At 33.5% G+C, this 26,645-nt stretch overlaps 1 protein-coding gene across 2 annotated transcripts; it reads left to right on the forward strand.

Annotated features, from left to right (window-relative positions):
- Window positions 1–1,506: 1,506 nt before the first annotated feature.
- On the forward strand, window positions 1,507–11,841 carry LOC138335098 (vesicular integral-membrane protein VIP36-like). Of its 2 annotated transcripts, XR_011210235.1 has the most exons (10): window positions 1,507–1,642; window positions 4,695–4,810; window positions 5,551–5,665; window positions 5,806–5,888; window positions 6,221–6,382; window positions 6,840–6,954; window positions 7,672–7,724; window positions 8,022–8,073; window positions 8,494–10,366; window positions 10,413–11,841. XR_011210235.1 is itself a non-coding variant. In XM_069284022.1 (9 exons), exons 1-9 carry the CDS (start codon window positions 1,516–1,518, stop codon window positions 8,640–8,642), a joined length of 972 nt encoding a protein of 323 aa, XP_069140123.1. In that variant the 5' UTR covers window positions 1,507–1,515; the 3' UTR covers window positions 8,643–11,841. The 2 variants fall into 2 exon arrangements, 1 of the variants encoding a protein (XP_069140123.1); XM_069284022.1 differs by having other exon boundaries at window positions 8,494–11,841.
- The last annotated feature ends 14,804 nt before the right edge of the window (window positions 11,842–26,645 follow it).

Below are 26,645 nucleotides of genomic sequence, written 5' to 3' on the forward strand. Positions count from 1 at the left end.
TTTGACTCAATGATGCTGCAGGCCAATGAAATTCTAGTCCGCTAAACCTGCCTATATCATTAGGCTTTTTTTTGCCTAATATAAAGTCTATATATTAGATTAGGCAAAAAAAAAAAAAAAAAAAAAAGCCTAATAATATAGGCAGGTTAAGCGGACTAATGAAATTCCTACAGCAGAAGAAAGGGTTTTACACAATTTGCGAAATTCTCCTAATGTGCCAGCCTTTCTCTCCACTCGCTTCAAGTGACGTTCCGGACTTGAATTGTATATAGTGTTATATTTGTTAATTAAGTTTTGGAAAAAGTTTCAGGGTTGGGTACTCCAACAGTGTTAGAGGTATACATGTAGCACGACGAGACACTTTTGAAAAAAATATGTCATGTCGAAAGTCAGCAACATAACGTCCGATAAGAAAATGGCTAACCAGTCGACTATCATGTTATGGGAGTTATGAGTTGCGTAACTTTTCCCCAGTCTCTGTGCATACAATAATATTTTGTCGCAAAAATATGTTTGAATCAGAAACATATATCCAACATTTTGTTTCGATTAAAATATTGATATCAGAAACATTTTTACATAGAGATTAGCAGTTCCGCCATTTTACGATCGTCAGATTGTGGGACCCCTGTATACGAGAACGAGATATAGAATAATCTGTATTTATAGTGTCACATATAAAACATAAAAATATTAGCGCGGTATTAGTAACTATTAGTAACAAGAAACAGTTGTATAACCAACAAAAGATAAGGACAATACATAAAGGGGAGTAAGTAAGCAACAATATTAGGATGAGCAATGCATATATCAAAGGCACGGAACAATGCCCAAGCAAGAAAACTAAAACCTAAGAAAAAAGAAAGAAAAAAAAATCCTAAAAATAACTTTGGTATCAGTTGAAGGAGAATTATTTTTAACAGCAACTTTAAAAATTTTAACTTCAAGATGGTTGCTATTGAAGTAATCTTTGATTTCGGAACGACCCGGTCGGGACCATGTCAGGATCATTTCAGACAAACGCGAGAAGAAGTTCAAAATGTGTTTTGAAGATGGCGGTCGTGGCCGTTGAATTAGGATCATTCCGGTAAATAACTCGGAACCATGTCATGATTATTTCAGACTAGTTTCAGCTAAACCGCACAGGCAGAACTGAAGAAGAACTTTAAAATGTGTTTTCAAGATGGCGCCTTTCACGGCCATCTTAATTTGGATTTCGGACCGACCCGGAAAATAATAAAATGATTGGATCATTTCAGGCAAGTTTTGAAACATCTTGATTGGATCATTTCAGGCAAGTTTTGAAACATCTTGATGAGGAAAAATAGTCATTCAGATAATCTTTGATGTTTGATACACATAAAATTCATTAGCCAACAAAAGATACTAATTATCCGAGGGGAAAATCGGTTGATGTATACTGATCGATACGATGTTACCACGCAAACACAAGCACGCCATTTCCCGGAAGTAGAATTCAGGGGAAAACGGAAGTACGTTGTACTTTTAGAAAACATGGCGGCCCACATGTACTCCACATCGTTGGCAGTTGCTTGTTGTTGTCTTATCTTTGGTGTATTTGCAGAATGGAATACCAACGATTATCTTAGAAGAGAACACACACTTGTGAAGCCGTACCAAGGTGAATTGATCGCGCATGTGGCCTGTATACTCTTTACGAGTCGGACCCACCCATACAAGGACCGGTTGGTCCCTTTCCCATGTTCAGAAAACTTCCTGATAAGAGACTACCTTAAATAGACATATACTTCTAATGCTTAATCAGTTAATGAATGATGCTGTAAATGGCATGATGTTAAAAAATGAAAATTTTTCATATTTCAAGGTAAAAAATCTGGTGTAATTTAATTTTGATGTTTTAATTTACATAACAAAAAGCAGTGAAAAATATTCTGTTCGGCTCTTATTATTACCTAGCACTCTGTAGCATAGACCAAACATGTAATTTGTAGACCATTTTTTTAATGACGCATTATTGATACTCCGCCATCGACGGAGCATAAACAATATCTATTAGTTAAAGTGAACAGTCGGGCAAGGATGGCTAAAGTCGGTAAAAATGGTGTGAATGTATCCAGTATAATTTCTTATGAAATGGAAAAATAAAATCTCTCGTCAAAATCTATCAATAAAGCATAACTTTATTCACTGTATGTATATATGCATCATTTAAATAACATTATGGTTTTCACCAGGGGCTGAAAACAGGTGCACAATCTGACTGAACTGAAGATCTTTAAAGCTTATTATCCCCCTGGTTAAAAGATAAAACAAAAACATCCCTCCAGGTATCCTGCTCTATTATAACTTATTGTTACATCCTTCTATAGCTTTATATAATTAGCTTATTGTCTCACTGACACCAACCTGTAGTGATCATGGGTCGTTTTACAATACTTGTCTTCAGAATAAATTATCATATTCAAACCAATAAACAACTCACCTCTAGATCTTGGTCCCTATAAATGCCCATAACCCTTTCCAAACTTTCTCACTACTTATAATTTTAATGGATTTAAATTTTTATTAAAATTAAAATGCAGACTGGACATGTGCTCATACAATTTCTAAATTATACATTTTAGTCCTTTGCAAATTTATCTGTGACTCAATCTCACTATACGCAATAATTTTGTTAAAGGTCATAATAAATATAGGCCCTAAAAAACTCAAACCAAACAAGTAATTTTGTAACATCAATGTTTAAGCCCCCTGTACATGTGACATTTATTTGGTCAAATACCGGTATAGTACTCCTTATTGCCAGGCCTCAAATAACACTGACTTATACTTATATAATTATTATATAATATCATCAACGGAGTACAATTTCAACAGGAAATTCAAATTAAACCTTTGGATCAACAACACATGGTGTATATATATGATACATTGTGTTTTAAGTTTAACAAAAGATGACAATTTATTGACTTGTACCCTTTTCGGGACATGAACTCATGATCCACGGCACCCAATCGCTTAGCCAAACATAGCTGCTCCTTTAATCACCATGCCACATTCACATTCTGTTAAAAGACGTTTCTAATGATATTCAAGTGATAGTCAGTTGGATATGCTGATATGATCACTGTGGAAATTGTCAATTAGCAGATAATTTGAATTCCTGGATCGCGTTAATTTGTACAAACTGTATATACATACATGGATACAAATTGTACACATATTTTGATTTTTAGCTCACCTGGCCCGAAGGGCCGGTGAGCTATTGCCATGGGCGCGCGTCCGTGTCGTCGTCGTCGTCCGTACTTCCTGTCGCTACTTGTCCTAAGTCTGCACATGGATTTTAAACCTCTTCAGTCCTAGGGATCAGATTTTGCATAAATGGTGACCCTGACCCCCCCCTGGGGCAGGAGGGGCGGGGCCCAATAGGGGTAATAGAGGTAAATCCTATAAATCGCTACTTGTCCTAGAGTTCTGCATGGATTGCAACCAAATTTGGCCAGAAAGTTCCTTAGGGGAAGGGGATCAGATTTTGCATAAATGGTGACCCTGACCCCCCTGGGGCAGGAGGGGCGGGGCCCAATAGGGGTAATAGAGGTAAATCCTATAAATCGCTACTTGTCCTAGAGTACTGCATGGATTGCAACCAAATTTGGTCAGAAACTTCCTTAGGGGAAGGGGATCAGATTTTGCATAAATGGTGACCCTGACCCCCTGGGGCAGGAGGGGCGGGGCCCAATAGGGGTAATAGAGGTAAATCCTATAAATCGCTACTTGTCCTAGAGTTCTGCATGGATTGCAACCAAATTTGGCCAGAAAGTTCCTTAGGGGAAGGGGATCAGATTTTGCATAAATGGTGACCCTGACCCCCCTGGGGCAGGAGGGGCGGGGCCCAATAGGGGTAATAGAGGTAAATCCTATAAATCGCTACTTGTCCTAGAGTTCTGCATGGATTGCAACCAAATTTGGCCAGAAACTTCCATAGGGGAAGGGGATCAGATTTTGCATAAATGGTGACCCTGACCCCCCTGAGGCAGGAGGGGCGGGGCCCAATAAGGGTAATAGAGGTAAATCCTATAAAACGCTACTTGTCCTAGAGTTCTGCATGGATTGCAACCAAATTTGGCCAGAAAGTTCCTTAGGGGAAGGGGATCAGATTTTGCATAAATGGTGACCCTGACCCCCCTGGGGCAGGAGGGGCGGGGCCCAATAGGGATAATAGAGGTAAATCCTATAAATCGCTACTTGTCCTAGAGTTCTGGATGGATTGTAACCAAATTTGGCCAGAAACATCCTTGGGGGAAGGGGAACAGAACTTGTATAAATTTTTGGCTCTGACCCCCGGGGGCAGGAGGGGCGAGGCCCAATAGGGGAAATAGAAGTAAATCCTATAAATCGCTACTTATCCTAGCGTTCTGGATGGATTGTAACCAAATTTGGCCGGAAACATCCTTGAGGTTAACAGAATTCGTATAAATTTTGGCTTTGACCTCCTGGAGCAGAAAGAGTGGGGCCCAATAGGTGAATTAGAGGTAAATATTCAAATTCCTTTAGAAAAGAAACAATGAACTTATATTCAGAACATTACATAGCATTACAAACCAGGTGAGCGATACAGGCCCTCTGGGCCTCTTGTTTAAAGTACTTCTTATTGTTTTTGACCTTAGATAATACTGATTTGTATATTTAGGATAATTAATTTGCCTTTCCAGGTTCAGGATCATCGATGTCGTTGTGGGACTTTGTAGGCAGTACCCTGGTTACAAATAACTACGTACGCTTGACACCTGATCACCAGAGTCGACAGGGAGCGATATGGAATACCCAGGTATTCAACAATCTTTCCATCAATATGCATATGGCTAATGGATATACGTTGTAATCATTTACACAGATTTTTAGCATTATGTGCTCTTTCATATAGTGTGTACATATATATACCAGAGGTGAATTGTGCTACATAGTCTGAAAGTCTTAATGCACATAAAAATATTTACATCAAAGAAGTTCTGTAAAAAAAATCTCAACTCTTTAATGGCTTAAACTCTTTGATAAACCACCTCATTGATTTCAGTAGGGCCATTTTCGATTCTGTGGTTTGACTGGTTGGACCTAGTTGTTCGTTTATGAATTAAAGACGGACCTGGTGATTTTATATTGTTTTCAGACGAGCCTTGACAAAGCCCTCACAGCCTGTATCACTATAACTGCAGGTCCGTCGGGATTTATACTTGAAATAAAGACTTTTACAAATGGTCGAACCGTTTGTTAGGAATAAACAAAAACGGCCAAGGTGTTCTTTTGAATAGATAAAGAAAGATAACTCTTGGAATTGATGTATTGGTAGAAATTAATTTAGAGTTATTTCCCTTGATGATTATTACTTTGTGGAGAAAGGGGGGTGGGGTGGGGGGGGCGGGGTGGATTATAATGCAACATAAGTTAGTAATATGTTCTAGCTACAGACATCCTCACATCTGTTGACCCAGTGTATGTAATCTGACTTACATGTTTTAGCTTGTTTTCAACAACTGTCATTTGTTTTTTGCCGTTTCTTTTCTCTACTAGGCATGTAACACAAGAAACTGGGAACTTCATGTTCAGTTTGCTGTGCATGGATCAGGAACTACCTTATTTGGTGATGGACTAGCTATATGGTATGCCAAGGAGAAAAACAGACTTGGTATGTACATATTATATATGTCATTGTTTTAATTTTATAAGATTAATTCATAAAAAGTACAAGTAGACAAAGTAGAATTTATTTTTTCTAAAATGAATGACTAGTTCTTTACATCAGCTTTATGTGTTTGGCGTTTTTAGGTGGCGTTTTCGGAAATGCTGATTTTTTCTCTGGACTAGCAATTTTCCTGGATACATACAGTAATCACAATGGCCCACATAATGTAAGTATTAATCTCCAGTCTGCTGATCTTTGATAAATCTTTTTCAATTTTACATTCAACATGCCCCAAGTAATTGACCCAAGGCTACACTGTTAAAAAACCAAGATAAAGTGAATTTGTAGAAATATTGTAGAAGAACAGGGAAAATTATCCATGCTTCCTGACAAGGAATCAAACCGGGTCTCCCGTGTGAAAAATTAAGGCTATAGATCTATCGACTGAGCCAAAGAATCATGCTCAGTCAGCTGAATGACAGAGACCGTATTTAACACTATGTACAGATCACACTGACCTGCTCCTTTTACTATATTTTATCAATTTTATTTTTGCAGCATGAACACCCTTACATATCTGCCATGGTAAACAATGGTTCCATGAGCTATGACCATGACCGTGATGGTACACATACACAGTTGGCTGGGTGTGAAGCCAAATTCAGAAACAAAGACCACAGTACTTACCTGGCAATTCGTTACCATGACAATATCCTCAAGGTTAGTTTGGTTAAAGTTATTCCTGGGGATAGAGATTGTGAAATGAAAGAGACATGGCCATTTTCGTTTATATTGTTGGACTGTTTGTAAAAGTAATTATTTCAAGTATAAATCCTGACAGACCTGTATATTTTAATATGGGCCTATGAGGGCTTTGACAAGACTCGTCTGAAAACAATATAACATCACCAGATCTAGATGTGCCATCGAATGACTAGGTCCATCCAATCAAACCATATAAACAAATAGACTATGGTCTCATTTTATTTGTAATATCTCCATCCTCACTTTGCTTACAAATGCAATATTACTAATACATGTAGGTATGCAATCAGGCAGGCAAAATGGTTTCATAAATCGAAATGGAAGTTTTAAGACATGTTGAAACATAACAAAAGTTATGCTCAAAGCAGGAATTCCACTAAAAGATCCTCATGTTCTTTGTTTTTGTTGACAGGTTTCCATGGATATTGATAATAAGAATGGATGGAAAGAATGTTTTGAAGTTCGAGGTATCAAGTTACCTCTCGGGTACTATTTTGGAGCTTCTGCTGCCACCGGACAGTTAGCTGGTAAAGTAGTTTTCATAGCTGTTTTAAAAGTCACAGGGTCAAATTCATACAAATCTTTTTCCAATATCCGACAGGAAACTGAAGAAAAAGTGTTTCATTTTGAAAGCATTGTCATTATTTCCATATAGGTAATATCATATACTGTAATCATGGAATCTGAAAAATGAAAACAAGGTTCAATGTAAATTAAAGTTTAAATTTAAAATTAGATTTAAAATCAAATTAATTTTTTAAATTAGAATATGTGTCATCTAGCTAGTTTAAAATAACCATATTGCTACTAGCTACATATTTTGACAATCTTAAAATTTCCTAACCATCAAAGTTCAATTAAATTCTTTATGAAAGTTATCTCCCAAAATTAAAAAAAAGAAGTTTTCACAGTTGAAGCTTACATAGTTTGTCTCAAATACATCATCAATATCATACCACAAAAGAACAAAATGGATTTGCCAATTTTAGTAAAAGGTTGTGATTTTATTACGAAATGTCTCCTATAAATCACATTAAGAGTAGGCATTTTGATACAATCCTATATTTTGATTGTGAGCGCAAGAGTTTATTCTAGAGCTAATAGATTTATTCCCCTTAACACGCAATGTTCATTTTAAAAGTGTTTAGTTTGTAACTAAAATTTGACTGTTTAACACAAGTTTCACTAAAATTTCATTTTTACATTACAGTATTTTATTTATCATTGTTTCCTTTTATATACAGATAACCATGATATTATTTCCATGAAGTTATATGAGCTGGATGCACCAGAAGGAGTAAGTACTTAACTGTAATTTGAATTTGAATAAATATGACTTCTTATCAAAATTTGATATTAAACTCCAGCTTTAATTTTATAAGTGAAAGAAAATTATACATCCATGCCCTACATCCTATTCTGGGCAGAATTTTTTACGAAGATGATATAAGAAATAAAAAATAAAAAAAAAAATAACAAAAATGATAAAAGATTGTTTTTGGTAGGCAAGTTTAATATAAATACATGTATTGATAAAACTGATAATTTGCTGTCTGAATATCAGATTTGAAACAACATTTAATTTGAATTTCAGCAATTGGATTATTGGGGGTTACCATCAGCTGAAGTATTTGATGCACCCAGAGGTAAGTTTAACTTTTATTGATTTGTATTAATCTATCTTTATTATTTTGATATTTCAGATTTGTATATTACAGAGTTATCTGCTCTTGTGAGTAAGCTTGGTTTATAATGTCATGTGTTTGCCTTCATTATGTCGTATATTTTCTGTTTCGTAGAAAACGACTTATTTTTCGCACACGCGCTAACGACTTAACAATCATAACCTAGTTGAAAGGGCAAATAACTCTGAAATATAAATCTTTGAATGAACATGATTGTTATGTTATATCAGTACGATTTCTGTCTTTTTAAACAAAAAATTGTTAGAATTTTGGTTCTTGCTGTACTATTGAACAAAAGAAATTTGTTAATTGTTTAAGTATTGGATGTGGTATTGTTTTTCAGATCGTTGTTTAATTATTGATTGTGATATTATTTTTCAGATCGTGTTGAAGACGTTCGTTCCAGCATGAGTGGTTGGAAAATTTTCCTTATTATCATTTTAGCAATCATAGGTCTGGGTGTTTGTGGTGTGGTTGGATACTTAATATTTAATAAAAATAACGATTATACACGTAAACGCTTCTACTAATTACAGCCATGTTATTTGATCTAAAAAAATCCATTTAATTTTTGTACATCTTAATATTATTCACCACAGTCACATGGAATTGGATTTTACATCTCAAATGTAAGATATGTGGTGTAATTGAGTTTCCATTCCAACATAAAGAAAAATTGTTTTAAAAGAAAGACTTTTTGTTTTCATAGCTAATGATTAAATTGATATGCCTATGTGAAGCTTTATGAATGAGTATCTGTGCCATTATGGGTATTTTTGAAATGGCTATGTTATCCATTTCTGAAAGAATAAGGAATAAAGAAAACTGTATTTCTATATATGGTTATCTCCCCTCGTCGATCAGCATCAAAAGTGACATTATCATTTCGTTAGCAAAACTAAATTATTTGACATTGTGCTCGTGAACACATGATACCACAACAAAACCTATCTACAAGGGCAGATAACTCTGTAATAAGCAAATGTGGAATATAAAGGACTAGCTTTTAAAAAATTAGATACGGCATTCACAATATGTAAAACATCTATTTAATAACATTAACAAATTAAAAGAAAGAATACCAAAATAGGAAATTTAATTTTGATTTAAGACACTTCCAGTAAAAAAAACCAAAAAAAATCACAGGGTTTAAGATTTGATTAAGAGTTATGGACATTTACTTAAACAATTAGTAGAATTAGATATGAAATTTTACTATAGATAGAATTGATTTATTTCAGGGTCAGAAAGATATGAATTACAGTAAAAGTTTTTGTTTATTTTGCTATTTTAAAACTTTGTGGATATAGCCAAGCCCAAACATACTTTACAAATGCAAATTGTACATGTGACTAACGAAAACACTTTGAAAACAGGCTAAGCAAAAAGTTGACTAGTGAAATATTTATAGTGTATTTTGATTTTGTTAAATCTAATATTAGTATAGGCTACGGGTAAAAGTAATCTATTATTGGAATTGGTTCATATTAATCTAATAGTCTTTACCTGAATGGATATTGATAATAAGGCAATGCAAATTGTTGCAGTGTGAAATCATGTGTAACCATTACAGTGGCAATGTTTAATATAAGTTATCTTTCATTCTGCCGAAAACCCTCTTTGGTTTCTGGACTGTATATATGTGATTTATGTATACCTGGTAACTATTAAGGTAATGATACAGATTCAACCCCCGAAATGTATTTCTTAGGAAATGTTGAGTTATGTTCTGTGCTACCAGTGGGGACATTTTAATAAATATTGAATGAAGGTGTTACTCTGTTACGACAAATGAAACAGTTTATTGTTGGTAAAGCACATTCTATAATTATTTCATCCGAAAGTCAATTTTTGTGTCCGATGTCAGATTTGAATTTCAATACTATGAAATTGAAAATGTATTTAATTGTTCTTTCTACTTTTGTATGACTTTTGAATACATTATTCATTCTAATCTATCAGAGTTTGACAGAGTGGAAATAAGGGAAGTAACTCTGATGGATCAGAATACATGTTCTTGTTGTATTGTACTGTAAGTGTGGAAAGAGGAATGTATGTTTGTGGTTTGTATCATACATGTAGTCATACTTGTCATATCATACATGTTTAGTGAACATCTTTTAAAGTTTTCTTTGGAGCAGTTTACTTGTTGTAAAATACACCAAATGAGGATGATACCTTTTAACCTATCACTGCTGAATAACAATTTATGATTTTGTAGTGGGATTAGACTGGGTCGATCATCGGTGATGAGGTAGATTTTGTAGTGGGATTACACTGGGTCGATCATCGGTGATGAGGTAGATTTTGTAGTGGGATTACACTGGGTCGATCATCGGTGATGAGGTAGCTCAGCGTTCGAGCATTTGGGTAGTGTTTGGAGGTCCCGGGTTTGAATCCCGGTCTCGCCGCTACATTTTCTCCTCTCCTGTTACAATTATAATCAGAAAAGCAGCATGCAGTGGCTGTTAAAACTGAAGGCATTATTCCTATAAAAGTCATTAAAATGATATATTAATGATTTGACGATACAATATGTATCTTTTTTTCTACTTGAAAATGTTTATGCAATACATATGTATAGGTCTCGTAAGAGTTAAATCTTAAACATTTTTATTATGTATTTTCTTGATGCATGCTTAGCATTAATAATTATAAAGTGACATATACATGTTGTGCTGTAGTAATTTGGCAATGAGAAAAAATATTTCTTACAATTATAAGATATTATCTTCTGTATCAAATATGCTTATAGATAAAGTTATTTTATGTAGACTATAATCTGCATCATTGGGTATTTTGTTCTACATGTAATCACATTCCGACATAACAGCTTTGCTGTTCGAGTAAGATGGGTTATCTCCCTTAGCTTATCCCCCCTCCCTGAAAGGTTACTCACCATACAATCTGATTAGAACCAGCTCTTCAATACTTTTAAAGGCCCACTGCACTTCCGAAACAAAAATTTTAAAAATTAACCATCTATAAACAAAAATTATTTTACTCTCGAAAGCCTTTATTTATAGCCTAAGATAAAGTTACAACACCAAACAAATACAAGATATACGTGTATGTTGACAATGAAGATTCATTTTGCTTTTTTTTTCGGCAAGACTTAGTGATAGTTAAATAAGTATTTTGAAGATCTGGTTTTAACTAGATTGGCTCACCTTATTCTCTGATGTGCATAAAAGGGGAGATAACCTAGTTTATTTTTTTAGTAAGTGTGTATACATTTATCATTCATCACAACTATCACCAATCATAGTCATTTTTTTATAAATATGAAAAAAGTACTTTGTTGTTTAGAGCATTTGTTTTACTTCAAAGTAAGATTGAGGATGTCACAATTTTTGTTACTATGATGAAACACAACATCACTTGCCAAAGATATTCAGTACAATACCACAGGGATAGTGTTGTACTGAATACCTCTTGGCTACAGAAGTTGAATGAAACACCAAACAGAAAAAAGATATCGGGGATATCAAAAACTTAAAAAGATCACTTTAAAAGTGATGTCAGTAAGTTTTTGTAGATACCTGATATTATTAGATTAATTATATTTTGTCCTTTTTGATATATAAAACGATACCAGAATACATAAATTTGCCATTGTAATAATGGGTGTGGGGAACGATTGATAGTTAAAGAACTTGTGTCCATTAAAAAAACATTACAGTTATCAACGAAAAATATCTTTCCTATAGAGAATTTTAATAAAAAAGCCTCCTACCGCCGAGAGAGCATAAATGATATTCATCATTTGAACAATAATTGGTGTTTAATTGTCCATATATATGTCTAATTAACACAAAAAATAATATAAAATGATTTATTTCGCCTTTGGTGCATGTGCAATCAGTACTACATTCCATATAGGATATAGTGCTATGGAATTTTTTCGGGATGCAATTAATTATTTTTTATATTTTTAACTTGAAGTAAAATTAGAAGCTCAAACTTTTCAATGGTGGTATTGGTCTAAAGTAAGTAACTTTTGTAACTGAAGAAAAATACTAAATCGTCTGCTCCTGTTTTTGATAGTGAAAAAATACCATTTGTCAGCGGTGGAGCATCTTTAAGGAATGTTAATGAAGCTAGGCCGTGTTGGTTATATAATAGATGACCATACTGTATAGTTGTTCAATTTCGTGGTTGTAAAATTTCGCGATTTACTGTATGGAACTTATTCGTTGGGGTTTATTTTCGCTAATTATCTTAGAAGTCTTTTAAAACATCATTAATGCGACAGACTGAAATATTTCAATTCATGAATTTGATAAATTTTGGGAGGTATAAATTTTCGCGAATATTGACGGATCCGCAAAAATAGCGAATTTAAAACTCTCAGGAATATGAGCAACGATACAGTACATCAGAATTAATCGTTAGATTACCTAAGTATTCACTCATTGTATATGTTTGAAGCATTTTGTTGATGCAAATAGATGCAGAATGTAAATAACATTAAACATATTACCGGGTAATTGAAAAGATTGTATAATACATATGTATAAAGAGTATCAATTGGAGGTCATTGGCCACATTACTGATTTTGTTAATTTTAGCATATTAAAAAAATCAAATTCTTTGCTGAAGAATGAATATTTAGTATTTATTTAGGAAAATGAATTTATTTATTCTGATAGTTTAATATCTGTTGGTTCTTTGATACCAAAAATATTCGATTAAGGTAATTCATGTTGAGATGATTGAGGGATAATTAATGGCAATATAGTTAATTAATTAATTAATATCGTTAGTGCTAATTAAAAGGGGGAAAAAGCGTGTTCGAATAATTAGTATGGCAATTATCTAAAATGTAAATGAAATTTCAAATAAAAAATAATGCTGTTACATTTAGTCGAATCCAAGTCAAATTTATTGTTATCAAAGTAAAGTGTGTACAAGATTTAAGTTTGATATGAAATCAATATTGTTTAATTAGCACACTTAAAAAATCATGGAATTATTTGATCTAGAAATACCTTTAAAGCCACACTATACGTAACTATCAACAAAAAATCAAGTTAAATTCGAGTCCGATATTGTTAGTATTTGTAGATGTAGTTGAAATTAAGATATATTAAAGAATATTTGTAATGATTTTTTTTAATAACTTTAGTACAGCAGTTGCTGAAAGTCGATACATGTAAACATGCCTTCATTTTAAACTGGTCGCCATAGAAGTTACGATTATTACCGAACGGAAGTCGGAAAGTTCACGACCCGTTTTCGGAAGAGTTCGGACAGACGTTACGTAGTAACGGTAGTCACATGACGTTCTCGGCAACGACGTTACAATGTCGGCTAACTTCGGCTTGTTTGACTAAGTGGGACCCACCTAGCGATGTTTAATATTTATTTGATTTTTATCAAAGTATTCCGAATCATAATCGCTCATCTTGACTTCGATTTAGTCCTGTCTCTGCATGATTTACAACAGGATTTTTTTTCAACATTCTTCTAAATCATGAAAAAAATAAGAAAGATGCGGATATTGGGCCTTTAATTGCAAAAGTATAAAGTAGTTTAAAATAAGATAAGATTTGTATTTTATTCAGATTATAAATTGTGTCATTTTCTTCAAAAATTAATGTTACTTTTAATAACAAATGACTTAACAAGTGATCTTTGCTCAAATTCATGTAACACTGCATTAAAAACGATTTGATGACTCTTGTATATTGATGATATATATACTTCAGGTTGTTAAATTTCGTTGTTGCTGATGCATGTTAAATTCCAGATATAAAATTAATATTCTATAAGAGAGTACTGTTGGATCATCTTACTGCTGTCATGTCATGGAGGTTCTAGAATTATCAATAGGCAGAATTTACGTCGATGTGGTGCACTTAAATGTCTACCTGTAGTATTTATGAAGCATAGGAATTGGTAAAATTTGTTCCTGTACTAGGATGGCGCCGAGATTATGAAACGATCTTAGACTGAGGTTTTTGTTTAGCCAATCAGTAATGATGTCACGTTTTGTAACCTTATCTGTGATTGGTTATACTGTTTCATGATCTGGGGGCCTGAATCCATTTATAATTCTGGTGCTGAGATGGTGCACTATTTTCTTTACTAAATGCCAAAATTGGTCTGGCAATATTTTTGTAGGAGATGATTGATGTACGAGATTTTCTCTCATCACAAGTATATAAGATGATTGGTTGGAGTAACAAATGGACGAATAAATCGGAGAATGAATCAATCTGTAGTCTTTGTTTTTCTATATTTTATACTAAGATATATGATACTTTGTGTTTTGATAATTGTATAACATATCAGAAACACAAGTGACGAAGGATGACAATTCTATGACTAGTGTCCTATTCTGTCTCGAACTAACGATCTACGGCACAAAATCGCCTAGCCAAAATATCTGCAGCTTACATCTCTGCGCCACATCTACGTCCTAAAAGGACTTTGGCGAAGTGATGAATACAATGTATCATATAGGGCACGAGTCAAAAATTGTCTTCCTTTGTCACTTGGGTTTCTGAGGTATTACACTAAGATATGCTTATACATTATAAATGCGTTTTGAAATGTCAAGTGTTTAAAGATCTGCCAAAACTGTCGATAAGGAACACTCAATATTGACAAAGAATAAATAGCCAATTGGTACACAAGTCGGCATGTTTTAAACTAGAACTATAAGAAAGTGATCTTATCAAACAAGTATATGGTGGCTTGCTAGCCAGGAATATATAAGACTACAAAAGTGTTTGTGTATTGGTCACAGCACAGTACATCCAAACTATTTATCATTTTAGACAAGACAAACCTCTGCGAAACTGCCTCAGCTTACAAACGATTACAGAATTGAAGGCAATCGTGAGATGACGGACTAGTTGGTCTGTCTGTAGTTAGTGTCTGTCACGACACCAAGGTATTTCTTGAACTTTGCTGGGGGGCCACTTGCATTCCTTTGCTCTGCGTTGTGCCACTTTATGGTATTCTGAAAGTAAAATATCAATGACATCTATTTGGTATACAAATTTTTTCTTTCCCTACAACCACATATGACAAAGGATAACTTAGAAACGTAACAGGATAATAATCACAAAAAGTATTCCTTTGCCAGGTGTGTAATTCATGGCTGGAACTCTCTACCAAACAATGTAACTGCAATATTGTATCTCAAATTAATGACGATGTGAGTATGATTGATGATCATTGATGAGGCTGTGGGATGTGAATGTGATGGTCAATTTTTGAGGATGTTTATAATACATAAAGATGGCAATATATTGAAATTATGCTGAATATGATGTGAGGAGGTGTGTATGATGTGAGTGAGATAACCATGTATCTGTATATGTAAAATCTTCGAAAATAAAATAAATATAAAAAAAAAATATTGTATCTCAAAAGACTTCTAGACAGATAATGGCATTGTCTGCAGAGCTACAATTGGTACATATTACTGCAAGTGGAGTAAGGTATAAAAAACCCCACTGAAATGACCATTTAAACCTATGTATTCATGTACTGGAGTCCGCTTTATATACCTAACCTACTAGGCAACGTATACAAGATTCAAGATATTATTTGTGTGTGTTAAAAGAAAAAAAGTACAGCAATTCTATAGATTGTGAAGTTGACGTCTTGTTAGCGATAAGATAGATATTATTAATGATGGTTATGTTGGTTTCATAGAAATTGATATATACATGCATATATCATCATGGAATAATTGGAAACCTGTTACAAACATAGAAAATTTTGTCTGAGTGATCCATTGCGGCAGTGCTCCACTAGCACACAAATGGACGATACCGTACCTGGCATTGGTAATTATATATCTGTTCGACCAAACAATGTTATCGAGTACCCACTGTTCCTTAAACTGTCTTCTATACAACCGCAAATGTAAATGCTTTAAACGCATCACAGATGATAATCTTTCAACGGATTAATTGAAAAAAAAAATATTTCTAATGTTTTAAGTAAAATTACGGACATACCTATAGGAACAGTCTCTGTCAACTCACGAGAAGTAGCAAGCAGAAGAAGAGTTACTACGATAACGAGAACAAAAATATAATGAATTCAGAAAATTGTGAAGGTATTGAATTTTCACGGTTACCATAGTATTTTGCACGCTGGTATGCCAAAGAATACTTTGTATAGACTAATACATAAGTTAAAATGATATGATATTACCAGATGAAATCGGTATTGTGGTATAAACAATAAGGGTGTTTATGACATTGTCAAGGTAGGCGAGATTAAATGTTTTTTTTCCATGGCTGTGGTGACTGTGGCAGTGTCACCTACAAATTTCCGTGCAAATCCACTTTTGATAAAATCAGCCAAATCCAATTTGACTGAAATTTGCTGAAGTTACCCTTGGCTTAGTCGAGTACATCAGTGGACAAAAACATAATTTGTTTTCCTGCTCTAGATATATTAAGTAACCTTAAAATCTAGAATTTATGTTTTAAGTCCAAGCTAATGGCATCGGTCAAGTTACTCTTTACGTAAACAAGAATACACGGACAAGTTTAAAAAAACGTGGCTCTGATATTTGTATTTTTCACATTTAAATTTTACGTTAAATTTTTTTTTAATAAAGATCTATTTATTCTTTTTTACTGAGACTAATTTCTACTGTTATTTCGTGAATGGGATCAATGACAAGGAGAACTACTTTCACAGGGGATAAAAACTCTCCAGATTTGTGGATATCTTTGAGCGTTTCATTTAAGATAAGTTTCTAGGTGTAATATTTGATAAAATTACACTTGTTTGCATAAGTCACAAAAGCAGATTGAAGAAAATATTTACCATGTACTAATGTCGCCCGATTAACATTAGCATTATTGGACTCGAACATTATTCTCAAAGTGGGATAGGCATGGAAAATACATACTTGTTATTCTTGTTGATCCAAAAATAGCAGGAGTTTTATCCGGCTATTGGCCTCTATTTGGTAATCGATGTAAATCAGTTTTGATGTATTAGCGATGTCAACCCCGTGATCGAAATCAATTTAACCGACTACTAGGACTTAATCTAGGTAAATATTGTGTGAACAGACACAAATTAACCTATTATGATACTCTACTAACACAGTTTTCATTAAGGGCTCACTACCTTTTTGGAAAAAAAGAAGAAATCTAATTAATATCGTCAGACAATTTACACCAATGAACTAATATGAGGTTGCAACATTTAACAAATGCAAGTTTTTCCTGCGAGATCTATGATAACCGTGAAGATACGTTTCGATGTTTTGTCCGTTTGGTGCAGGGATGAACTAATACACGGTGATTAGGACGACGGCGGGAAACATAATTACCACCCGCATTACGAAAATTATGATTAAATTGTTCAGAAGGTGATAATGAATACGTTTTATGAACGTCAAACTATAAACTTTTGTGACTCTATAAAAGATCAATCTCGTTTTACGTTCCTTTTTTAAAAATGAAAAAAGAAAACGTTTCGGAAAAGTAGTGGGCCTTTAATGCGTCTATGATATGTTATTGAATAGATAAGTATACGTTCTACAAGTTCATCCCTATTGAATGAAGAAGGTAAATAATTTAATTCGAACAAAAAGAACATGTTTGTGCAGGGAGCGTCGACGTCTCCATGATAGTTTTAACGAAAATCGATCATAATGATTTTGTTGAAATATTCCATTAGTTTGGTTTAGATACTTTAACATATTTGAATAAGACAGCGAATCCCCCTTCAAACTGAAACCAGGGTAAACATTTGTAACTACAATAATGGCAATTTCCACAACACAAATCGATAGCGGAAATGGAGTGACGGTACTGTACGGCGCGTTTTCACTGGTACTTCCGGTTATCAATATCTTGAGAGCGATTGAAAATGACACTTATTATTATCTTTCTTCTGTAAACATCAAAGTCTATCCTAATATCCGTTTTGTTATGGTGCCAAGTTCATTATCAATGTTTTACAGTTTAACATATTTTCGAAAACAGCCAATGTATACAAGTATAACTGAAATGTCAAAAACATAAAAAGTGAATGTTCAAATAGCTGAGACAACATTTTATGGACGAAACATTCTTTTGCGTCACCCATATGTTGTCATACTTGTGCGTATTGTAGTATTGTAACAATTTTCTAACCAATAGGTCGTATACCATTAACATTAATTACAATTCAATCTTTTATTGTAACGAGCAATTGCATTGGCTTGGAAATTTGTGATCGTGAATTACATCGCCATTTGTAACATCACATCTGATTAGCTGGAGCAATGGCGTTTTATTGTTTAAATGGAAAGAAATAAGGAGTTTCACCGGTATTCTCCCAAATTTGTTATGTCCTGCTGTTGTTAGGGAAACAATAACCCTGCAGTGGCGTAGGAAGATGAAACGTAATGGGGGGGCAACGGTCCTCAATATTTTGTAACAACACCACCCCCCCCTCGCGCGCCCGCACCCACAGGAGATACTTGATAAACTTATTACACATAATCCTCGTACACATCTATATACAGTGGCGTCGCTAACAGGAAATTAATGAATACGCAAATTAGCATGCGAGTATGGGGGTCCGAGGTATCCCCTGGAAAAATATTAGAATTTAGAATGACTGAGGTTAGCTTTACAATGTATTTTGATGATTTTTCGAGCGACGAAGGCGCGAGATTTTGGTGTTTGGGGGATCCGGGGGTCTCCCCGGGAAAAAAATATATACGATTTAGAGTGGCAGAGATGAGTTTTACGATACATTTTGTTGCATTTGCGAGAGCTGAAGGAGCCAAATTTTGGGTTGTTGGGGGGGGGGGGGGGGGGGGGTCCGGGGGTCTCCCCCGGGAAAAATTTTACGATTTTGAATGGCTGAGATGAGTTTTACGATGTACTTTGATGAATTTGCGAGCACCGAAGGCGTAAGATTTTGTTGTTTGGGAGGTCCCGGGTACTACCCCGGGAAAAAAATTTACGATTCAGAATGACTGAGATGAGATTAACGATGCATTTTTTGGAATTAGTGAGCGCCGTAGGCGCGAGATTTTGTTTGTTTTTTGGGGCGGGGGGTCTCCCCCCCCCGTGAAAAATATTACGATTTTGTATTTTGATGAATTTTAAGAGTTCTTAACATGGTTTTTTTTTTATTTAAAGTTACCTGCTATGAAATGATAATTGTGAGTGTCGGCATATACCATTATGCAACCCAGCTCGATCTGAACATGCTGGATTCACAACATCGGCACTCAAAATAATAATGAATTGATTGTCTTGCTAAGACATATAAACAAATTAATCTTTTAAGAAACATTTTTTGAAATAGTATAATCCCTTGATAGATATTTTTAGTCTAGTTAATGTGTATTGAATTTTCATTATTAAAGGTTTGAACATTACTTTCTTGAACGTTTTAGGAAACGCGCCGCGCAGCGGAAAATTTTCTAAAATTAAGTACAAGAATGTGCAGGATGACCCTTTTTTGTTTCAAATGTCCATTTTTAGAACATTTCACTCGGCGAAAATGGGGGGGCAAAAAGACATGTTTGCCCCCCCGTACTGGGGAAACGGGGGGGGGGGGGAATTGCCCCCCCTGCCCCCCGCTTCCTACGCCCCTGCCCTGTCTTTTACCGGGGTAGGAGAAAGCCAGCTCACACGCTAGGCGTGATGTTATCAATATACGCAGCAATCATTGTCATGTCATGAGAAGACTATGAATTTGTTTGAATTTTAAAGATGCTCCACCGCCGACAAATGGAATTTTTTCACTATCAAAAACAGAAGCAGACGATTTAGTATTTTTCTTCAGTTACAAAAGTTACTTACATTACACCATTACCACCATTGGAAAGTTTGAGCTTCTAATTTTACTTCAAGTTAAAAATTTGAAAAATAATTAATTGCATCCCGAAAAAATTCCCTGGCACTATATCCTATATGGAATGAAATACTGATTACGCATACACCAAATGCAAAACAAATTATTTTATATTATTTTTTTGTGTTAAATAGACCTATACATACACGAATCAACACCAATTATTGTTCAAATGATGAATACCATTTATACTCGGTGGAGCATCTTTAAGCAACTGAATTTTCACCATTTTTCCATTAAAATATGAGAGAAAAAGGAAGAAATATCTCAACCCGAGTGAAAGATTTTGGTTTGTCAACCCAAGGCTTGCCAAGGGGTGATAGTCAATTTTTTTCACTAGTATTTATTATTTATTATGTATTATATAGACATATAATATTTATAAATAATATTTATATAATATTTTAGTGGAAAGAGTCCGTCAAACCACAAACAAACGAAAAAAATAATATGTGGAAGAGCATTAATCTTAAGAGTAATTTGTGTTCAATGTGTTAAATCAGTTAAAATATCATAATCAGACCATCATGATGCTGTCAATAAGTTTGGACAATAAACTAATCTAGGAGAGTTATGTGTGAATGAGCAGTGAATGTGAAACAGTGAGAGTTTATAAATAAAAACGTGTACATTGTCGTTTACTTTTGATCATAAACTATATTTACTGATTCAAAACGTGTAACAATCGAATAGATAACGCTTATATCATCACACCCACGATAAGAGAAATGTAAATCAAATAATGTTCACATATCGACTATAACGGGTCGGATTTACTGTCTAAACAATATACCAAATCGATAAAGCTTTTATGACTGTTTATTCTCACCTCAATGGCAGCTTGACACCAATAAAATATTTATTATGACACTTTTTGACCTAAAGGAAAAATTCTAATTATATCCTAATCCAAATTTGAAAGTCGAACTCACAAGGACAAAAAATAAATAATCGGAAGAACCAGATGTTTTTGAAGAATAAGTGTTATTTATTTAAATTCCCATTCAAACAATCAGTCAATACAAATGAATCAGCCACCATACAAATCAGCCACCATAAAAATCAGCCACCATACAAATTAGTCACTATACGAATCAGTCACTTTACGAATCAGTTATTATACAAATTAGTCACAGTCACCAAACAAATCAGTCCCCATACAAATCAACCACCATACAAATAAGTCACTATACAAATATGTCACTATACAAACCAGCCACCATACAAATATGTCACTATACAAACCAGCTACCATACAAATAAGTCACCAAACAAATCAGCCACCATACAAATCAACCACCATACAAATAAGTCACTATACAAATAAGTGACTATACAAATAAGTTACCAAACAAACCAGCCACCATACAAATAAGTCACCAAACAAATCAGCCACCATACAAATAAGTCACTATACAAATAAGTCACTATGCAAATAAGTTACCTTACATACCAGCCACCATACAAATAAGTCACCAAACAAGTCAGCCACCATACAAATCAACCACCATACAAATAAGTCACTATACAAATAAGTCACTATACAAGTAAGTTACCAAACAAATCAGCCACCATACAAATAAGTCACCAAACAAATCAGCCACCATACAAATAAATCACTATACAAATAAGTCATCATACAAATAAGTAATCATACAAACCAGCCACCATACAAATAAGTCACTATACAAATAAGTCACCAAACAAATCAGCCACCATAAAAATCAACCACCATACAAATAAGTCACTATACAAATCAGACACCATACAAATAAGTCACTATACAAATCAGACACCATACAAATAAGTCACTATACAAATCAGTCACCATACAAACCAGCCACCATAAAAATCAACCACCATACAAATAAGTCACTTTACAAATAAGCCACCATACAAAACTACATAAAACAGTAATTATAATGTGAACAGTTGATAACACAGAACGATTAGCACAGAAACTGTAACTTTCCTTTTAGCATAAATAACCTCTAGATAATTCTGATAGAAATCCTTTGTCGTTTCTATCTTTCGATTTTTACCTGGTACTTGGAATAAAAACACATAAATAATGATGAGGGAAAGTTTATTGAATGTTTCTTACATCTAACTGTCTTTAACATATGAATCAGTACAATGTTACCAATATTTATTTAATGTAATAGAGACTGTGTAATAACGTCGTTTGAAGTTTTTTTATGCAACAGTATCGTGTTTACACAACAACAAATGATATTAAATATGATGTATCATCAAATCGATCAGTTTCCTCATGTTCAAATTTGAAAGCTGGATTTGCTTGTTTAGTGCAAATTAACTAAAACTGTACTTGATGGCCAACAGTGATCATGGCCTCGAAATAGTTTGTTTCGTTACAAAAAATCAGTCTCATACAATAGGTGTGTGCTATTCTACTTTTTAAACTACAATAAATTAAAAATAAAAATTTATTCACATCTGTCAAAATTTTGGAACTGGGTCGTAAGTATATCGAAAGAAAAGACGCCCCACTTTTCAGGAACACCTGCTTTTGTAACCTTTATGATTTATTTACCTTGTCTTGTCATCATGATTGACAATTATTTGTTTATTATTATCAATTTTAAAATCAAAATCGCAGTAAATATAGGATTAAGGACTAGTTTATATGGGGACCATAGGTATAACACAAGAAAAACAATTAATTTCGTCGTTTCATTTCAATATTCATACTTGTTAAAACTCAGTTTTAATAAGAACGTTTGCATGACATTAATATTTTCGTTACATAGGGGTCCTTATTAACAAGCCTCTGCAAATACGTGTTGGTTTTAAATAAATATTATTTATCAAGTATTACCAATAATGCTGTCAACGACATAAGTGCGAAAAAAAGACTTAAATGTTTTTAAGAGTTAGTCTATACCTTCAAAAATGAGAGGACGCAGTTTGAAGACCATTTATTTAGTTTTCTTACTATATAAACCAAACTGATCAAAGGAATGTAATAATTATTTAGGAAAAAAATCCATTAGCATGACTTTATTCTATAATACACCATAAACCACAGTGAACCCTCTATAATCCGGACACCTTCGATCCCAACCTTAACCGTCCGGGTTACGAATTTTTCGGACCGCCTAACTTTCTATTCTTAGTCAATATTTAACGTTACGGTAATCTGTTCCCTAACATTTGCGCCCAGACTGAGAGTTTTCCGTTCGGTTGTATATAATTGATCTTGCACTTTCTTTTTCTTTTGTTTTGCCAAGAAAGCAATACATTTATGAACCCTTTTTTACCATTTATCAAACATGCATTTAAAACTGCATTCTATCGAGAAATTATAACTTTGACATATATTTTAATATAATGGTCCATTTCCGATAAAACCTTGGAACTCGTCGTTAACATTCATAATTAATCTTAAATTGTTGCTTGTAACATTTATATCATACTGAATTTTACCATTATTCAGTTTCAAGTAAGCAGAGTTTGTAAAAATACAAAACTCTATAACTTTATCAAAGATAACAATACGTATATTATACATGTACAGATCATCCACCATGAAAAAATTTTAAGACCATACCAACTTATTACCTAATATTACAAAATAAGGGATCCAAAGATTGAATTGAATATGGTCGTTTATTGTTAAAACGACGGGAGTTATATAACATGAAAGACTTTGTTTAGCCTTTTACATTAAGAAGAGTTTAGTTGCGAACAAAATAATATTATTGAAACGGTGTTGGTGCGTAAAATGAAATTAAATGGAAATATGTATTGTAATCTACATGAAAATTACATTGATAACCTTAGGCTGACCATTTTTGTTTTAAATATAAAGTCATTAAAGTTAAATAAAACGACTTAATTTATCACTAATTATCCCAAAATTTGTAGAACTCACAATACATGTATTTATTATTACTACAGCCTTTTTACATAACAGTTGGTGATGTTTTTATAACTTATAAAAACTTTTATAGAGAATTATATAACTTGACTAAACACATTTTAACTGCAAACTGCCACACATATTGAACGATAAACATTAGTGTGAATTTGTTCTACACTTGACGGAACTTTTTATAATTTGACCTCGAACTTTCCAGTGTTTGTATAATCATTCAGCCCCGTCAAAATATGGGGTCACATTCAGTTGAACGTTATTTTTGAGATATCGAAACCCCCGTATTGTGGTATCATCTTTTTCTTGGCTCTTTACAAAGGTATGTATTGTATTTTTTTGTATTGAATTATTACTATACTTTAGTATGTCTATGTCTGTTTCACTTATATTACCCTCTGAATTAAAAAAAATCAAAACTTGTGTAATTGTTTGTGATAGCGCTTATATATTTCTCATGACACTAAAAAAGGAGTACAATTGTACACTCTCATTCATGTTTAGTGATTGATTGAATCGTTTCCAGCAGCGTCTCCTTCCAAGCGAAACCAAGAAAGAAACTGGCTATTTGATTTTGATTGCCACCTATAAGAAATGGTTTCATGTTAAACATAATTCACGGTCAGTGTGTTACAATACAAAGTTTATTTTGGTGCTCAACGTCATCTCGGCCTTCCTTTGTCTCACACCATGATACACAATGTCTTGTAAAACACTAATAATGCATTATCTATTTTTTTGGTTTAGAAAGACAAAAAGTCAGTGAGGATAAGTTTTGTACTCTTTACGATTACTGCACTGTGCTACATAATATATTTATGATTTTACATCAGGATTGTATACATTTGTCATCATATTACGTTTTTTTACTGTAATATACTGTATCAATGTAATTAGTAAACGTTGTAAAACTAAGTCAAATCAATAATCGGAATTTTATTATTTACGGGCGTTATATGTTACAAGTGAGTGTTCACAAACACCTTTCTAGCAATAATTTCATTTACAATATCAATATTGATGTCCAAAACGAGTTCTTCCATTTTAAATGGAAGTCGCGGAATAGCTGTCATACTTGATCGAAGAATGATCTATTAGGGCCACTACAAACTTTTATTTATCTTGTACGTACAAGTTATTATCTTGTACGTACAAGTTAGTATCTTGTACGTACAAGATAGTATCTTGTACGTACAACTTAGTATCTTGTACGTACAACTTAGTATCTTGTACGTACAACTTAGTATCTTGTACGTACAAGATAGTATCTTGTACGTACAACTTAGTATCTTGTACGTACAAGATACTATGTTGTATGTACAAGTTAGTATCTTGTACGTACAACTTAGTATCTTGTACGTATAACTTAGTATCTTGTACGTACAAGTTAGTATCTTGTACGTACAACTTAGTATCTTGTACGTACAACTTAGTATATTGTACGTACAACTTAGTATCTTGTACGTACAACTTAGTATCTTGTACGTACAAGTTAGTATCTTGTACGTACAAGTTAGTATCTTGTACGTACAAGATAGTATCTTGTACGTACAAGTTAGTATCTTGTACGTACAAGATAGTATCTTGTACGTACAAGTTAGTATCTTGTACGTACAAGTTAGTATCTTGTACGTACAACTTAGTATCTTGTACGTACAAGTTAGTATCTTGTACGTACAAGATAGTATCTTGTACGTACAAGATAGTATCTTGTACGTACAAGATAGTATCTTGTACGTACAACTTAGTATCTTGTACGTACAACTTAGTATCTTGTACGTACAAGATAGTATAATGTTGAAACTCTCGGTATTAAAGGCTTTGGCTGGTTTACTCTCACAATGGCATCGCATGCTATACGTATATTACGTAAACTTTGTTTAAGCCAAAGGGAGAAAAGAATATATAGGTTGTGGAGTTGTAATGCTGTGATAAGTTTCCGAACACTTATATGTAAATGTTTATAACAGAGTATTTACTATGATCATCATTTGGACAATAATTGATGTGTGTGTATATATGTCTAATAAAACACAAAAACACATATGAAATATTTTGTTTTGCTTTTGTTGTCTTTGCAATCAGTAACTCATTCGAATTAGGGCATAATGCCTAGGATTTTTTTCGGAGGCAGTTAATTATTTTCAATACTACTATTCTGAAGTAAAATAAATGTTCAAACATTTCCAATAATGGCACCATTGTGAAGTATTTAACTTTTATTACTGAAGAAAATTACGAATTTGTTTAATAGATCAAACTTATCATTCATCGGAGATGTATCATATCCGTTTTATCACTAAATATATCTTATCTATAAAACAAGCGACTATACAGTTTTCTCGAAAGGAACTATACAGTGTCAGTTTCAAAATAATGCAAGTGACTATACAGTTTCAACTCATAATCCGGCAATTTCAAATTACGATTGTGAAAAAGATATTGTTCTCATTAATATATATTCATATTTTTAATATTGTCAAATAAGTTAATAAACCTGTGATCGTGCTTGAAGCAATGTAAAGTAGACCGACTATCTTTAATTACGAAAAATATCAGGCGGGTGACTCAATTCTGCGGTGATGAACAGCAGTTCAACTCAACTTGTATGTTCAAGATACTATCTTGTACGTACAAGATATTATCTTGTACGTACAAGATACTATAAGTTGTACGTACAAGATAGTAACTTGTACGTACAAGATACTAAGTTGTACGTACAAGATACTATCTTGTACGTACAAGATACTAACTTGTACGTACAAGATACTAAGTTGTACGTACAAGATAATAA

The sequence above is a fragment of the Argopecten irradians genome, chromosome 11, assembly GCF_041381155.1.
Source record: "Argopecten irradians isolate NY chromosome 11, Ai_NY, whole genome shotgun sequence".
Classification (NCBI taxonomy): domain Eukaryota; kingdom Metazoa; phylum Mollusca; class Bivalvia; order Pectinida; family Pectinidae; genus Argopecten; species Argopecten irradians.

Excerpts from the sequence above, each read along its gene's own strand:
- LOC138335098 (XM_069284022.1), top strand. The coding sequence starts at position 1,516 with ATGGCGGCCCACATGTACTCCACATCGTTGGCAGTTGCTTGTTGTTGT. Across the intron at positions 6,383-6,839 it reads ACCATGACAATATCCTCAAG|GTTTCCATGGATATTGATAA; the intron begins GTTAGTTTGGTT and ends TTTTGTTGACAG. Across the intron at positions 7,725-8,021 it reads AGCTGGATGCACCAGAAGGA|CAATTGGATTATTGGGGGTT; the intron begins GTAAGTACTTAA and ends TTTGAATTTCAG.